Raw genomic sequence first — 18,258 nt, forward strand, 5'->3', positions numbered from 1 at the left:
CTACTTTTTGACAAAGGTGACCAGACAATTCAATGGGGGAAAGAAGAATTTCTTGAACAAACTGTGCTGGGACAACAGGATATCCACATGTAAAAAAATTAAGTTGGACCCTCACCCTATATCATATACAAAAATTAAATCAAAATGGATCAAAGACCTACATATAAGAGCTAAAGCTATAAAACTTATAGAAGAAAACACAAGAGTAAATTTTTGTGACCTTAGGTTAGGCAATGGTTTCTAGATAAGATACAAAAAGCATATCTATAGGGACAGAAAGTAGATTAGTGGTTGCCAGGAGCTGGGGAAGAGGGAAGGATGGGGAACGACTGCTAACAGGCACAGGATTTCTTTGCAGGTTGAAAAATGTTCTGGAATTAGATGATTATGATGGTTGTACAATCTTGCAAATAATTAAAAACTAACTAAATTATACACCTTAAAAGTGTGAATTCTGTGGCATGTGAATTCTAGCTTTCAATAAAAAATAGAGACTGGTCAACACTAGACATACCTGAACAAACCAATTAAAACTTAAAAACCAATAAGGATCCAGGAACAAAACAAAACAAAAAACAAAGACCCTTTGGGGAGAAAAAAATCAGGGTTGCTCTGACACAGAGAAACTGAATGCTTGTACCCAGAAGAGAGGAGCAAAATTGGCATATATACTCTATGAGGCCCTTAACAGATCAAGGAAACCAATATTCAAGGAAGTACATAATTTATGTAATTAATAAAGATGATTTACTAGAAATAATTGGAATGGCATAACCTATACAGAGATTCTACCTCCTTTTTAACACCTATGGAACACTTAATCATATGTTATGCCACGAAGAAAATCTCTCCTCTTAAAACAGAAATAGTTTCTGATCACAATACATTAAAATTATAAATTGCTAAGTAGTGACAATAAACCCAACCTTATGGAAACAGAAAAAAAAATCCACTAAATTTACCTTGGGTCAAACAGAAAATCCAAAACTGTAATTACAGAACACCTAGAAAGTACTACTAATAAATATACTATAGCTTGAACTCTATTGGATATGTATGTCTGGTTTCCAGTTGAGGATTTAGAGAACTGGATAATGCATTGCTCCCATCCTTGTAACAACAACAACAACAGAGTGGACAAACTCCAAGTTCATGATTTTTCATGAAGCCATCAGAAAGTTGAGGTCACCGGGAAACCAACTGGCCCCAAATCTCAGGGGAGATAGGTGCCCTGTAGGGGGAGATGAGACAAGAGCAACAGATTAACTGTTGCAACTGAGAAGATGCAACTGGACACCAGAAAGAAGAGTTCAGCTGGACTGGAGACTTGGTTGAGTGGTGAAGGCCAAGAGTGTACTGGTAAGAGTATGAAACCTTTGGGGGCTACAGAAATTGGAGGAGTTCATACTCTCTTGCAGACTGTTTCTCCATGAACTCTACCAAGAAAAAGAAGAGTTTTAAAAAAGTATCCAATATAGCGCAGACCTGGAGTAGAAGAACAATAGTTTTTGTTGGAGGGGCACGGTGTTGTTGTGAGAGGAGCACAAAATGACCTGTGAGTGACACCAGTAAACATGGTACAGTAGGGACCTCCAGAGGCCCCTCCTTCCCTAGAGAAAGTGAACAACTTGGCAAAATCTGCCACAATGAAGCTCAATGGAACATTGTAAAATAGTCAGTTTATAGCAACCAAGCAAATGCTTAACAAGGTGAAATATCACTGAAACAAGGTACAAGAGTTTATGGTGTTTTAATTTAGCTTTGCCCCACCCCCCTCCCCAGTGCTGTGGCCCTGAAGACAGCAGTCTATGCTCCTCGTGGGCGTATCTGGTCTCAAGAGAGAACAGAGTGGATCTTGCTCCCACTATTGTTTGTCTATTTCAACCTGAGGATTCTTTGAAAAACTGATGTAAGGGGACTGCTTTTGTTTTGCCTAAAATGGAACTCTCTCGGCATAGAGAAGAGGCTTTGTGAAGGGAGTTCCTTGAAAACACCGTAAACTAAATGAACAAGCCACTGCTGTCTGGACAAATAAGAACAGCGGAGGCAAACAAGAGCCACAATGAAACATGGGAAGAAAATCAGTAAAATTCTTGGAGGAGTAAAGGGCTTGATAATGTCTCACACATTCTGGGGAAAATAGAAAGCTATGCCATGACCAGGGAAGGACACATGCATAAAAAAGATTTGAGAAAACCATAATCTTCCACCACTGATATTTAGGCTTAGTGCAAGCAAGAAATGAAGGCTAAATAAACAGAAAGATACAAGTGGTAGAGAAGATGTGGAGAGAGAGCTATACCTATTCACTGTTGGTAGGGAAGTAGAATGGTGTAGCCCCTCTAGAGAACAGTGTGGTGGGTCCACAGGAGGCTAAGCAGAGGGTTGCCATATGATACTGCAACCCTGTTATTTGGTATATACTTGGAAGAACTGAAAGCAGGGACACGAATAGGCATTTGCAACTGGTGTTTATGGCAGCAGGGTTCACCATTTGCAATGGTTGGAGGTGGCCTAAAGGAACATGATGGGTGACTGGAAGGGCAAACTGTGGTGTATACATACAATGAGATATTGAACGGCTGCAAGAAGGAATGAATTCATGAGGCATGCAACTAGGTGAATGAACCTTGAGGATGTTACGTTGAGTGAAATAAGCCAGGAATGAAAGGAAAAATATTGTAAAGGCCTCATTAATGTAAACTAAGTATAATGAGCAAATGCTGAGAACTGAATTTGAGAAGATAGGTTATCAGGGGATAGAATGTGGGTAGAGATAGGGCAATTGACAATGCAGGAGTACAGAATATTCAATAAGGCTTACTGTAAAGGTCTGTAGATTGTAAGCTCTTACAGCAGTGACATCTCTTCCTGAGTTTTAACTGTTATTTAAGAGACGTTCATTTGGTACAAAATTTATATTCCTGTAGCACACTATCTAACTTAACCTGTATGGTCAGTGTATCCAAACAACATAATTACATGGAAACTAGTACAGGGAATGGGATCTTGTTATTCTGTACAGGTTAATGTAATACCTTTGATACATCCAAGAGTATATGGGACAGAAAATAAAAGAGTATTTGCAAAGTCCCCTTGAGGATTCCCACTTGGGGAATTCCTGATATTCCCGCAAGCATTAGGGACTCTCAATTTAAAAAAACAAAGCCCTCGATCTTATGGCTTGCACTTAGGAAATTTATTCCTGCAAAGGAGAAGTTAAGCCTACTTATAATTATGCCTAAGAGTCACCCCAAGTCAACTTCTTTTGTTGCTCCGATGTGGCTTCTCGCAGCCATTAACTCAGTACTACTCCGACATGGAACATGATTCCCAGGGGTGTAAGTCTCCCTGGCAATGTGGGACAGGACTCCCAGGGATTGGGAATGCCTTCACGACCAAAAGGGGGAAAAGAAATGGAACAAAATAAAGTTTCAATGACCAAGAGATTTCAAATAGAGTAGCAAGATCATTCTGGAGGTTATTCTTATGCATTACATAGATATTCCTTTTTAGTTTCTAGTGTATTAGAATAGCTAGAAAGAAATACCTGAATCTGTTGAACTGTAATCCAGTAGGCTTGATTCTTGATGATGATTTTATACCATACAGCTTTTATTGTGTGACCATGTGATTGTGAAAACCTTGTGACTGACACTCTTTACCCAGTGTATGGGCAGATGAGTAATAAAATAAAGAATATATATATATACATATATATATAAAATAGGGGGGATAAGGAGTTTGGGATGTTTTGGTGTTCTTATTTTCATTTTTTTCTTTTGGAGTAATGAAGATGTTCTAAAATTGATTGTGACAATGAACGCACAATTATGTGATGATATTGTGAGCCACTGATTGTATACTTTGGATGGATTATATGGTGTGTGAATATCTTTCAATAAAATTGCATTAAAAATCAGTACAATTCTCTACTGCAATATAAAAAATGAGAATAAAGTAGTGCATTATAAAGCAACATGTATTTCAACATGTAAATGCTCAGATATGATTCCAACAGAAAACATAATGGAGATGAGTGCTTACCTCTATATGGAAAATAAAATGAAAGTAATAGCAAAATGAAGCCTAAGGCAAAGTGGTCAACAGTGTGGCTAAGAAGTACCCCAACATGGAAAATCTGCAAAACCCTTCTCTTTCCTTCTCTCCTTTTTTTTTCTTTTGTGGCTCCAGGCATTTAAGGAAATCTCTGTTGAACAATTAGGTGACTACTAAGCTAAAGGATCAGAAATACAGGATTGACAGAGAATACAGTTTTTACAAAACAGTTTAGAAAAGTCACTAAATAAACAACTTTGACCTACAACAAGCTAACAACAAATTCTGGGAAGGAAAGGGAAGAACCTAATTTCCAGAGTTACCATATAATAATATTTTAAAATCCCAGTTTTCCACCAAAAATCACGAAGTATGCAAAGTTACAAGGAAATATGGCCCATTCACAAGAAAAATGAAAATTAACAGAAACTGACTCTGAGGAAGCACAGATGTTAGACTTACTAGTCAAAGACTTTAAGGGCCATAAACATGCTCAAACAGTTAAAGGAAACCATGCACAAAAATGTAAAAGAAACCAGGAGATCAAGACCTTATTGAATAGAGAATATCAATAAAGAGATAGAAATCATAGAAAGGAACAAAATAGAAACTCTGGAGGTGAAAAGTAGAATAACTGAAATGAAATCTTCACTAGAGGGATTCAACAGCAGATTTGCACACACAGAAGAAAGAAATAGTGAATCTGAAGATGGACCAAATTAAATCATCTAGTCTGAGGGGGGAAAAGAAAAAAGAATGCAAAAAAAAGAAGAAAAATGAACATAGACTAAGGGGCTTGTGGGACACCATCAAGCATAACAATAAGCACATAATGGAAGCCCTAGAGGAGGAAAGGGGCAGAAAGATAATTTGAAGAAATAACGGTTGAAAAATTCCCAAACTTGATTGGACATAAATGTACACATCTAAGAGGCTCAGTGAACTCCAAAATAGAATAAACTCAAAGACATCCACATAAGACACCTTAAAACCAAACTGCCAAGAGCCAAAGATAATGAGAAAATCTTGAAAGCAGCAAGAACAAAGAGACTCATAACACAGAAGGAATCCTCATTAGAAAACATGGAGCAAGAAGGCAGTACGATGACATATTTAAAGTGATGAAAAAATCTGTAAATCAAGAATTCATTATCTAGCAAACTATCCTTCAAAAAATTATGACAATCCAGATAAACAAAAGCTAATGGAGCTTGTTACTAGTAGACCTGCCCTACAAGAAATGCTAAAGGGTGTTTCTTGTGCACTAAGCAATGAGTCAAAGCCAAACAAAGATTAAAGTACACTAAACAATGATTCAAAGCCAAAGAAAGAAATAGACAACAGTGGTAAGTTACATACGTTAACATAAAAGTGTTATTGTATTTCTTTTTTGTAACTCCTCTTTCTTTCCTATGTGATTTAAAAGACAAATGCATAAAACAATAATTATAAAGTTATATTTAAAATATAAATGGGTATACAATGTTCAAAGATGTGACAATAACAATACAAAAAGAAAGGGATGGAGATGTATAGGAGTAAAGTTTTTGTATGCTAATGAAGATTAATTGGTATTATTTGAAACTACGCTGTTATAAACTTAAGTTCTTAGCTGTAATCCATAATCTAAGAAAATAAAAAATACATGGAAAAGAAAATGAGAAGCGAATCAAATAGTACAAGAAATCAGTTAAAACTCAAGAGGCAGTAATGAAGGAATTGAGGGACCAAAAAATATATAACATATGAAGAAAACAAATAGCAAAATGTAAAATGTAAACAAATTAAACTCATTAATTATAAGATACAGAATGGCAGGACCAGATAAAAAACCAGGGTTCATCTATACTGTGTCTTAAAATTACTCAATTTGGTTCTAAAGACACAAAGGGTGAAAGGAAACGGATGGAAAAAGATATTCTATGCAAACAGTAAAGAAACGAGAGCTGAAGTGGTTGTACTAAATCTTACAAAAGAGAATTCAAGTTGAAAATTGTTACAAGAGACAAAGAGCATTATATAGGGATAAAAGAGTCAATCCATCAAGAAGATATTACAATATAAACATATATGAGCCTAAAAGCAGAGCCTCAAAATATATGAAGCAAAAATTGACAGAATGAAGGGAGAAATAAACAAATCAACAATAGTTGGACACTTCAATACACCACTTTTGAGGTGGATTAGAAAAACTAGACAAAGACCAATTAGAAAACAGGGGACTTGAACAACACTATAACACCAGATGTAACAAATACATACAGAATACCCAGCAATAGCAGAATACACATTCTTCTCAAGTGCACTTGGAATATTCTCCAGGAGAGACCATATGCTGGGACATAAAATAGGTCACAATAAACTTAAAAGTATGTTCTCTGACCATAATGGAATAAAACTAGAAAGCAACAACAGAAGGAAATTTGGAATACCCACAAATATGAGTTCCAAACAACCAATGATCAAACAAGAAATCACAAGGAAAATTAGAAAATACTTGGCTATGAATGAAAACAAAGCAAAAACACAATCAACACAGAAAAACCACTGTGTTTTTATACAGTTGCAATGAACAATCCAAAAAGGAAATTAAGGTAAAGCTATAAAATGCTTAGAAGAAAATATAGGGGCAAATCTTTATGAACCTGTATTTGCAATGGTTTCTTAAATATATATGAAAAGCATGAGCAACAAAAGAAAAGCTAGATAAAGTGGACTTCATAAACATTAAAAATATAGTGCATCAAAGGACAATACCAAAAACGTGAAAAGACAACTGGTAGATTGGGAGAAAATATTTTCAAATTACATATCTGATAAAGGTCTATATCTCATAAAGATCTAGTTCCCAGTATATATAAAGAACTCTTATGATTCAGTTGTAAGCATTCAATAACATATTAAAAAACAAAAAAACAAACAACCCAATTAAAGCATTGGCAAAGGCCCAGAAAAGACATTTCTCCAAAAAAGATATACAAATGGGCAACAAGCACATTAAAAGATGTTCAACATCATTAGTCATTAGGGAAATGCAAATCAGAACTGCAACAAGATATAATTTCACACCCACCTAATGGTCCTGGTTAAAGAAAAAACAAACAAAAAAACCTATAAATAACATTTGCAGGTGAATGTGGAGTAACTGGAATCCCCTTAACTACCAGTGGGAATGTAAAATGGTGCAGCTTGCAGAAAACAGTTTGGTGGTTCTTTAATAAGTTATACAAAGAAACACTATATAACCCAGAAATTCTGCACCTAGGTATGTATCACAAATAACTGGAAACAGATGTCAAATAAAAACTTGTATAGAAATGTTCCTAGTAGCTCTGTTTACAATAGCCAAAAGGTAAATGGATACAACCCATGTGCCCATCACAGATTAACAAGTGTGAGATATCCATGATGGAATATTATTATTCAGCCACAAAAAGGAATGAAGTACTGATACATGCTACAAAATGGATGAATCCTGAAAACATAATCCTGAGTGAAAGAAGCAGATACAAAAGGTTTTATGTTGTATGATTCCATTCATATGATGTAACCAGTACAGAGACAGAAAGCAGATTAATGGTTGGCAGGGGCTGGAGAAGCTGGATACATGCCCTCCACATACTTTCCTAACCATCCCATTCCCATCCCTAGCTATCAGTAGAAGTATGACCACTCTTTTATGTGCACATGCCACAATTTTATTATCAAGAACTAGCAGCGGACTTTATAGACAACTGGCTTAGCTATCCAGTTACTAACATTTTGAAATAGGACTACAGATTGTTTATGAAGACTAAAATAATTATTTTAGGGAGATATGTTCAAAAATTTAACTGTTTTACCACTATTAATCCTAAATAGAAAATTAATTAACTAAATTCAACTAATTTATACTGCATTGCAAAGTTCACCAGGAAGTTACATTGGACAAAGTTGGGTGTCATTTAGGTGCTTTCCTGAGACTTATTTTACGGTCAAGGTGAGAGTTCAAGGTATTTTTTAGACTAAGTAAGAGGCCAAACTTTAAATGCATTACTTTCTGAGGAAAATCCTGGTCCTACTCTGTATACTGCCTTGGCTCCCTCTGCATAGAGGTGGAGTGGCCTTCTATTTAGGCCCCTCAATTGTCATAGATGATATTAACACTACCCCAGCTATAATGGATAAATGTTCTCCAAAAGTTTTTGGTCATGGACTCCTACTGACAAATGTGTTTGGGCACAAATTACAAAAATAGCTATTAGTTTATTTGTTAATTATGTTACCGCTATATTTCTGTACTATAAATGTACACTAAAATATACATTTTTTAAAGGTTGAGAAAAATGAATGTAAATTCTAATATTTTGCTTCCCATACACCATGGAGTTATTTTGCAAGCATCCTTCCTTGGAGAACACTTTTCTAGATGTTCTAAGTTTTATCTTGGGTTAAAACAATGACCTTGCATTTGTGAAACCCTTGAGAACTGCCTTTACTGAGCTCCTTAAACTAAGCAATGTTGGTTACAGACTTATGGGTGTTCATGACGAACCTATTATAAGGACGTTGTTGAGGAGCCTGTTTATTACATTGCAGTGCCTTCATTATGAGAACAGATAAAAAAAAAATTGGTTTGTTTCTATATTACCAACTCATGTAATTGATCACAAAACTCGGGCAATACTAACCCCCAGAAAACATCAAGACAAATTTGTGGTTCACTTCTAGCAAGCATATCCACAAGGTATATTTATGTCCCCTCTGGCTTTTACTTGTTTTTCCATCACTCAAAATTAATTTTTTTTAATCATGTTGTAACTCAACCTTGGCTTTGACTTAACGTTTTGTCATTCCCAATTCTTCACTTACTTAAAAAATATTATATTGTACTGTTTATGTGTGTTTGAATATGTGTGTGCATGTTTAAAGGCACCTCAAATATTTCTTGAAAGACAGGGAAGAGTGAATAAACAAAAAACCAAGCAAAAGTGTAAAATGAAGGTCTTTCTAAATTTGATGCTCCCCTATGCCAGAGCAATACTTTGCAGATTCTGAAGCATCTAGCAGCAAAGCCCTTCATCCAAAGGGTAATTCATAAATGGTTGTTGATGAAAAGAATGACAACTCACAAGAGCACTGTACTACACTTTCTCACTCTTTTCCAGTTGGTTAGAAATGCGACAGTAAGGAAAGGGCAATTGGCTTTTATCACCTGTGTGCAAAGCTTAACTAAAAAGTCCATGAAAAAGGCAGTTGCATGCCAGTTGGAATTTGTAGCCATGTACCTGGATGTTTTGCCTTCTGGTGTGCTCAGAAGTCATTTGGAAATGACCTTTCTTGCTCTGCTTGATCCGCTTTTCAAGGCATCTCCTCTGTTGGTTGGTGATGCTGCTATATAACTTAATTTGCCTGGGTGACAAACATACTCTTTCATGGCCAAAAGCTTGGATCAGTCGGGCAGTGTCAATGGTGGATATTGAGCTGCTCCTCTCAGGCAAGGCCACCTCTTTATCTGTTTGAGTCAATACATCTGATTCCCCAGGAGAAGTCGTGGTTGAAAGGATGTTGGTGGCAGTATCTGTGAGCAGCTCACTCTCCTCTGAGGGTCTAGAATCTGAAGAAGTGTTGCTTATATAATTAAAAGCTGGCTGTTTTCTCAGGATATATTTATCAAATTTAATCTGTTCAATATTAATCTGATTGGACCTCCCAGCTTGATGAGGAGAAAGTATCTTGCTTTTTTTAAGATCTCCTGTGTTCTTATGGCATTTATCTGGGCTTTTATACCTCTTCTTTTTCTGAAGCTTGTTTTTCCGTTCTTGCTGTCTACCAGTCCATTCCTTAACATCTCGTACGCCTTTGCTATAATCATGTGTACTTTCTGAGGCCTGGAGAGAATGTGTGATGGGATTCTGAAGAAGTTTAGCCAAACGATCAAGTCGCTCCACCAAGGTTAGTTCTTTCCTGTCTCTGATCTGAGATTTCTGTTGCCTCTGTCGTTCCTGATACCTGTTCCAGAGTTCATTCAAACTTGTAGTTCGCTGAGTTGTTGGCTCTGAGGTGACCTTACAATTCCTTCTGGGATCATTAATTTGCCTGTTACATTTTGGATTATCTCTAGTCTGACTTTTAGTATTGTGCATGGCTTCTTTGTTTCCCATATTCAAACTGACACTGAGGCTCTCTATTGTAGCATGATCCTTATTAGCCTTGTCCACATTTTGATAAGGTAGAGAAACGTAAGAATTCCTCATGGAAACACCCCTTCCCAAGGATTCATGGCAAACATCTTGATCACTTGGTAGGTGCACTGGAGGGTGAAAATAAAACTTGGCTGACCTGAAGACAGAATGGGCAGTATTTTCAAATTGTGAATGACCTCTGGATTCTGAAAAGGAAAAAAAAAAAATTTTTTTTTGAAAGACTTTCAGATATATGTTCATTTCCTTTAGAAATACTATTCACACTTAGTTCTTTAGATATAGAACAAAGAATGAAGGAAAGATAGCTTTTATGAAGTTTTAGAAAATTCAATCCCTGCACAAAAGTTTCATGCCTTGTGCTTAACAGCCAGACTGGCATGGTGAAGGTTTTAAGGACTCTGGGTCAAAAGGCCTGGATGCAGGGCTGGACTCTGACACCAATTCACTCAAGGATCTATACACTTTTCTGGAGTTCCAAGTGATGTGCAGAAACAAAGATGCAAACATTCAACACAAAGTCCCATTTGTTATTAAGGGATCCTTTCCCCCCATACTGTAGATAACTGGCAACCAGAGTTTACATTCAATTCTTTGGGAATCCCTGTGGTGATTTCCTCAGAGTAGAGAGGGACACGTGGAATCTGCTTGCTCTGCCCCTTCAAGTATAAAAGACTCTGTACAATTTTAGAATTATTTAACATTTAAAATGGGAAGGTTTTGCTTAGCTTCTATAGGTACTTGAGACTGCAGCTCCTGTAAACAAATAAATACAAACAAATATATAATTATAAATTGTGTTAAGGGCTATGAAGGACAAAAACAGGGTGCTGTGAGAAAATTTAAATGGGAAGTTGTAGTTACAGAAGGCTTCTCTGAGGAGGTTGAAATAAGTAAAAATGAGAGCAAAACCCAAAAATTGCATACGAAGAACATTCAGGGCAGAGGGATTATCATGTGTGATGGCCCTGAGGCAACCCTACCACAACCTCTGCCAACCTACCTGTACCTCCTGCCTTTTTGGATACAGAGGCAGTACCATGCAATCTTTTAAAGGCGAGTCATTCCACTAAAGCTGTGGAACCCAACTCATCTCCCTTTCGAGGTCTTGGATTTTTCCCCTATCATATCTCTCTCATATCTTCAGCCTCTCCCATCTTACTGGATAATTCCCAAAACACGATTTAATATATCATATCTTTAGAAAACCCTCCTGTGACCTCCTATCCTCCTCCAGATACTGGCCCATTTCTTTGCCCCTCTTCACAGCCAAGCTTCCGAAGTAGAAAACATGTATTTCCCTCTTCTTTACCTCCTCCACCCAAGTGACTTCAAAATAATCCAATTAGAGAACAGCCATACCACTGCACTGAAACTGCTTTTGCTAAAATGATCAATGATTTCCATACGTGGCCAATTCCAGGGGATGTTCTCATTCTATACTCTTTTTTTTAGGTGATCTCCTGTCTCCCTGCAGCTTTGAGTACCATCTTTATGCTGTTAACTACTCTCAAATTTACCTGTCAAGTTCTAACTTCTCTCCTGAACTCCAGGATTCATATATTCAACTATATACTTGATATGTCCACTTGTATGTCACAGCCACTTCAAATTTTAAATGTCCCAAACTGAACTCTTTGTTCTAGCCCCCTCTAAAACTGTAACTCTCTCAATTTTCTATATCCCTTTAAACGGCTCACCCTGTTGCCATAACAGAGTAATTACTGACACTTGTATCTCTCTCACTTTCCTGCTCCTGCCATTAATCCCTAATCAAACAACCCTTAATCTGTCCACTTTTTTCCATTTCCTCAGCTACTACTCTAGTAAAACCACATCACCTCTCAGCTACAATTTTGCAAATTTCTTATAGGTCTCCTGTCCATTCTTGTTCTCTTCCAGTCTATTTTTTCAAATAGTGGTCAGAGTAATTAAAAATGTAAATGGGGCCCATTATTGTCTATTTAACATCTTTCAATGGCTTTCTCTTACATTTAGAACAAAACCCAAACTCCTTAACAAGGTATTCAATTACTATGTAATTTTCACACCTCATTTTGCACCACTCTCCTCTTTGATAACTATACTCCAATCATGTTGGCCATTTTTTAAAAAATAAAAGACTTTTGTTTTCTAGAGCAGTTGTAAGTTTACTGAAAAATTATCAGAAATTACAGGGTTTGCATATATCCCATCCCCACCCCCAAACATTAACATACTTGAAAGCAGCGTGGCATATTTGTTACAATTGATGAACAAATATTATTTATATTATTAACTAAAGTCTGTAGTTTATATTGTTTATATTAGGGTTCACTATATTGTACAGTTCTATGGGTTTTTAAAAATATTTTTATTGTGATAACATATATACAACATAAAATTTCCCATTCTAACCTCTTTCAAGTATACAATTCAGTGATGCTACCCATCACCACCAGCTACTAACTATCAAAACTATTCCCTCACCCCAAACAAATTCTGTATCCATTAAGCATTCACTCCCCATTTCCCACCCCAACCCCACCAGACTATAATGTACTTTCTGTCTCTATGAATTTGGATATTCCAGTTTTTTCATATATATGAGATCATGCAATATCTGTCCTTTTGTGTCTGGTTTATTTTACTCAACATATCTTCAAGGTTCATCCATGTTGTAGCATGTATCATGGATTTTTTTTTTTTTTTTTTACCATCATCAAATATCATCAGCAAAGGCATAAAAGTGGGAAAGCACTGAGCAAATAAGGGAGAGTATAAATGTTCAGTAGGTGTGGCTTATACAATTCATAAGTTCAGAGAGTAGAAAATAAGGTAGGAAAGGTTGTTTGGAGCTGAATCCTGCAGAGACCTAGAACACTACGTTAAAAGGTTAATGAAGAGCCAGTATACCATTTTGAGCAGGGAATAACATGATTATAGCTAATTTCAGGAAGTATATCTTGGCAACAGGATAAAAGAAGCAGAACTTTGAAGGGCTTCCTAGAATACATGAAAAAATAAAGCAGGAAGTCAAAGAATAAGGAAATAGTTAACATTATTCCAAAATATATTTGTTTCCCAATATCAATATTTTCAATCACTATAGTCCCATTGACTTGAGACTAAAGTAAAATGAATAGTGAAATAGCAGCAAATGAGCAAGCTGAATTCGTTGAGTATAAAGGGCTCTGCAGAACAATGGGATTAGATAGTCACTATCTCCTGACACTTCAATAAGAGTAACATTCAAATCAATGGAGGCAGTCATTTATCTACTTCTGATAATAAAATGGATTTTATACGTAGCATTTGCAAAATCCCCCCAAAATATATTAAAGTACTTTGAAAATATGATTTTTTTTAAAAATTAAAGTTAAAAACATTATAAAAGACTCAAATAATGTAGAAGAATTTAAGGTGAGAAGTGGGACTTCCCCAGTCCTACCTCCCAGTGTTAACCAGTTAAATAAGTTTTTGTATATCCATTCGGATAAAATCTCTGCCAAGTAGTACACAGTATTAGTTCAATGAAAAATATTCTATGCATATACAAACATATTTTTTATTAACTGATTTGACATACCACAATTTAACTAGCCTGGATGTTTAGGTTGCTTCTAACTGTATACTCTGCTAATCAATGCTGCAGTGAACATCCTGTACATACATGCATATACATAGACATATATGTATGTGTTTTTCGTACAACTCTATCTGTATAGCTGCAATTCCTGTAAGTGGAAATGAAAGGAACATTCATTTCATTTTTGTTAGGTATTGTCAAATTGCCTCACTCCCTCAAAAGATGTTACAACATATTTACACTTGTATCAGTCTTATGAGAGTGTAGTTTCCTATATACTCAACAATACTGAGGATTATCAAACCTTTTCCATCTGTGCTATTCTGACAGGTTAAAAAAAATCTGTGGTTTTGGTATGTTTCTTTAATTATTAAAAAGGTTAAGCATTGCTTAAAATCTTTAGTGGCCATTTGTATTTTTACTATAAACTTCCTGTTCATGTACTTTGCCTGTTTTTTGAGTAGATTGCCTCTGATATGTAAAAAGCTCTATTAGGAAAATTAGTCCCCCAATTTGTTTTCCCATTTGTCATTCACAAACTGACTTTGCATATGGTATTTTCTACCATGCAGAAGTGAGATTTTAACATGTAGCCAAATTTATCAAATCGACTTCTGAATTTTGTCAGACCATTTCATTAGAAAGTGGTAATAATCTATGTATTCCTACACAACTTTTATGGTCTCTGTCTTGGTGACAGTAAGGTGGGGCTATAATCTAACCACTCCCCCTCTACCTCCAAATGGCTAGCCAAGCATCTTAGCATAATTTGTTGAATAACCCATCCTTTCCAAACTGATCTGAAATAGTACTTTTATCATAGGGTAAATTCCCATTTTATTTAAGTCTATGTCCATTGATATATGAGTCTCTTATACCAGTACCATCCTTTTAACCATAATCACCACATAATTCATTTTAAAATCTTCTAGATCCAATCCTTACACCACCTTCATCATCATCTTTTTCAGAATCTTTATAGTAAACTTATCTGAGACTAACTTGTAGAAATCATGTCCTTATACCCCAGGATACTAGAGTATATATTCCCTAATCAATCAGAAAGACATTCCTTTCTATACTATGCTAAAATTACTAAATCTAAGAAATTTAACATTGATAAGATACTATTATCTACTATACAGTTTATGGTCAAATTTCAGCAATTGTTCCCAAACTGTCCTCTATAGACTAGAGTCTAATCTAGGATCATGACTATTCTTGGCTGCCATCTCTCTTTATCATCCCTTAATTTAGAACAGTTCCTCAGCTTTCGTCTTTCATGACACTAACATTTTTGAAGAGAATGGATCAGAATGTCCCGCAAGTTGAGTTTTTCTGAGTTTCTTCGTGATTAGATTCAAGTTATGCATTTTTGGCAAAAACTCTGTTTAAGTGTTGTGCATTCTAAGTGCAATATAAAAGGAAGCTCATTATTTCAACTTGTTCCATTATTTGGTGATGTTAAGTTTAACCTTGATTCCAGTTCTACACTACAAAGGAAACTTTTTCCCTTATTGTAATTAAGGAGTAGTGTGTGGGAAGATATATTATAGCTGTATAAATATCCTGCTCCCTAACAAATTTTCAGTCAATGATTTTATCATCCATTAATTATTCTTGCTTAAATCCATTGTTACTATGATGATAATAATATGGATATTTTCTAATTTTATTTTTCCTTCTACATTAAAAATTGGTATTATACTGTAGAGAAAAGCTTCCCCTTCTCTTATCCTATTATTAACATCTTATATTAGTATGGTACATTTATCATGAACCAATATTGATACATTATTAACTGAAGTCCATACTTTATTTAGATTTCCTTGGTTTTTACCTAATGGCCCTTCTCTACTCCAGGATTCCATCTAGGATATCACATTACATTTAGTTATTATGTCCCAGACTCCTCTTGGTTATGACAGTTTCTCAGAATTTTTGTTTTTGATAAATAACATTGACAGTTTTGAGGAACACTGACTAGGTATTTTGTAGAATGTCCCTAAATTTGGATTTGTCTGGTGCTTTTTTCATGATTAGACAAGGGTTATGGATTTTTGGGAGGAAGATCACAGAGGCAAAGTGTCATTTTCATCACATCATATCAATGGTACACACTATCAATACGACTTATCACTGTTGATGTTGAGCATGATCTGAGACTGCTTCTGGCATGACAGTGTGAGCAGCTCCACTGATCCACTCCCCATTGAAACTATTTAAAATTATTAAAAAACAACCTAGAAACGGTCCAAAGAGCAAATACCAAATGAAGCACCTAGTCAAGGAATTCTATGAAAATTGGTAACAGAGATGAGAGTAGCCACTTTTAGATCAGTGAGGCAGAGACTCCACTCCACTCTAGACTGCTGCAGCCAAGAACACAGCTCTCTCCACCCAGCTCCCAATCAGAAGGCTTTCTACTTGGGTGGAGCAGGACATCAGCATTTCTCATCCTGTCCCCAGCTACCTGTTGCTGAGACAAAGTCCCAGTGAGGATTGAGATGGGGGTTCTCTTCTTCCACTCAGGCTCCACTTGTGATATGGAGGTTCAACCTCCTCAGGGGTGGTGTATGGAGAACACTGAGGCATCAATCACCCTTGCTTAGCTTGTGAGGCAGTGGTCCCACCAAGAGAGGCAAATCAAGAAGATCGCAGGCTGCTGCACCTCTCTCTACTGAGTAATCAGTTCCTAGAGCAGGGGTGTCACTCAGAGGGCAGAGTGCGATTCTTTCTAGAACCATGGCTCAGAGATTTTCCTGGGGAGTGGGGGAGGGGTGAGAACTAGGCCATAAAGGAGATAGCTCCTAAGCTCTTCCAGAAGAAACTGACTTCATTTGCAATAGAGCTAGGAAGAGTTCAAATTTCAAGGCACTCTCAAGAACAGTGGAGGTTGTGGTGGAAAGCAACTGGGAGGAGATTCGTGGATCTAATGAAGATATAGACTAGACTATAGGCTGGATACTTTGCAGGAGGAACCAAGGAATAAGATAACCAGGAGGCACCCTCCTGGGGTCAGGACAAATATCAAACAAAGACCTCAGAAACTATTCCCTTAAAGTAGCCCATTGAATTAGTTTGTATAACAATTTACGCCCCAGAGCATTGCTGAAAACAATAGAGCAATCAGCTGGCCATTAGTGGAGTCTAACATCTGGATGTGGTCACTTGGAAAGAGAGAAATAGAGCTCTACTAATACCACTGTCATCCCAGGGGAATGTAGACATACCATGAAGTTGTGCCTCCCTAAGGAGCAACATCAGAGGCTTAACTCTGTGGAGGTGTGGGGGAGGGAACAGACTTCATTAAAATAATTCAGCCTGTTAATGAAAAATAAATAAAAAAAATAACAAGCCCCAGATGGGGAAGACCAGCACCTAGATTTGCTATTATATATGATCTATAATGTCCAGTTTTCAAAAAAATTATGAGGCATCCAAAAAACCAGGAAAGTATACACTGGAAAAAAAGTAAGCAAAATAGTCTGCATAAGTGAGCACATGTCAGACTTAACAATAAAGACTTCAAAATAGCTATTATAACTATATGCACAGAAAGTAAAGCACGATTAAAGTTGTAAAGGAATTGTGATGCCAATGTCATGTTAAATAGAGATTATCAATAAAGAGACAGAAATTATAAAAAAATGAACCAAAAGGAAATTCTGGAGTTGACATGTATAGTTACTGATATAAAAAAAAAATCACCAGAAGGGCTCAGCAGATTTGAACTGAATTAGCAAACTGAAGAAAGATCAATGGAGTTTTTGCAAGATGAAAAAGAGAGAGGAAAAGAGAATGGAGAAAAATGAACAGAGGCTCAGAGAAATGTGAGACAACATAAAACACACCAGCACAGTGTACTGGGAGTACCAGAAGGGGAAAAAAGAGAAGCAGAAAAAATGTTGAAAGAAATAACGGCAGAAAACTTCCTAAATGTATTTAAAAATAATAACTTACACATCCAGGAAGTTCAGTGAACTCAAGTGGAATAAACACAAAGAGTTCCACAAACAGATATATCATAGTAAAAATGCTAAAATTCAAAGACAAGGAAAAAATTTTGAAAGCAGCAAGAGAAAAAAACAAAACAAAACTTGTTATTCACCAATAAACTTAAAAGCTGACTTGTCAGCAGAAACAATGGACACCTGAAGGCAGTGGAATTATATATTCCAAGAGCTCAAGCAAAAAAACCCCAACAAACTGTCAATGAATAACATTATATCCAGCAAAGCTAACTTTCAAAGTTTAAGTCACAATAAAGATTTTCCCAGATTAAAAAAAAAAAAACAAAAACAACAAACCTGGCAGAATTTGTGGTTAGCAGATTCTCCTTATCAGAAATACTAAAGGAAGCTCTTCAGACTGAAAACAAGTGACCCCATGCAAAATTCAAAACCACCCAAAACAGCAAAATAACTGGCAATTTACGTAATTAATTTA

At 36.2% G+C, this 18,258-nt stretch overlaps 1 protein-coding gene across 4 annotated transcripts in view; it reads right to left on the reverse strand.

Annotated features, from left to right (window-relative positions):
• ALMS1 (ALMS1 centrosome and basal body associated protein) overlaps positions 1 to 18,258 on the reverse strand; it is a 274,368-nt gene that overhangs the window by 33,028 nt on the left and 223,082 nt on the right. For all 4 annotated transcript variants that reach the window (XM_037806566.1, XM_037806569.1, XM_037806568.1 and 1 more), the window contains one exon: positions 9,327 to 10,429. In XM_037806566.1, coding sequence (XP_037662494.1) covers positions 9,327 to 10,429 — 1,103 coding nt within the window. The remainder of the gene's footprint in view (positions 1 to 9,326; positions 10,430 to 18,258) is intronic.

Source organism: Choloepus didactylus, chromosome 17 (genome assembly GCF_015220235.1).
Source record: "Choloepus didactylus isolate mChoDid1 chromosome 17, mChoDid1.pri, whole genome shotgun sequence".
In the NCBI taxonomy this organism is placed as follows: Eukaryota; Metazoa; Chordata; class Mammalia; order Pilosa; family Megalonychidae; genus Choloepus; species Choloepus didactylus.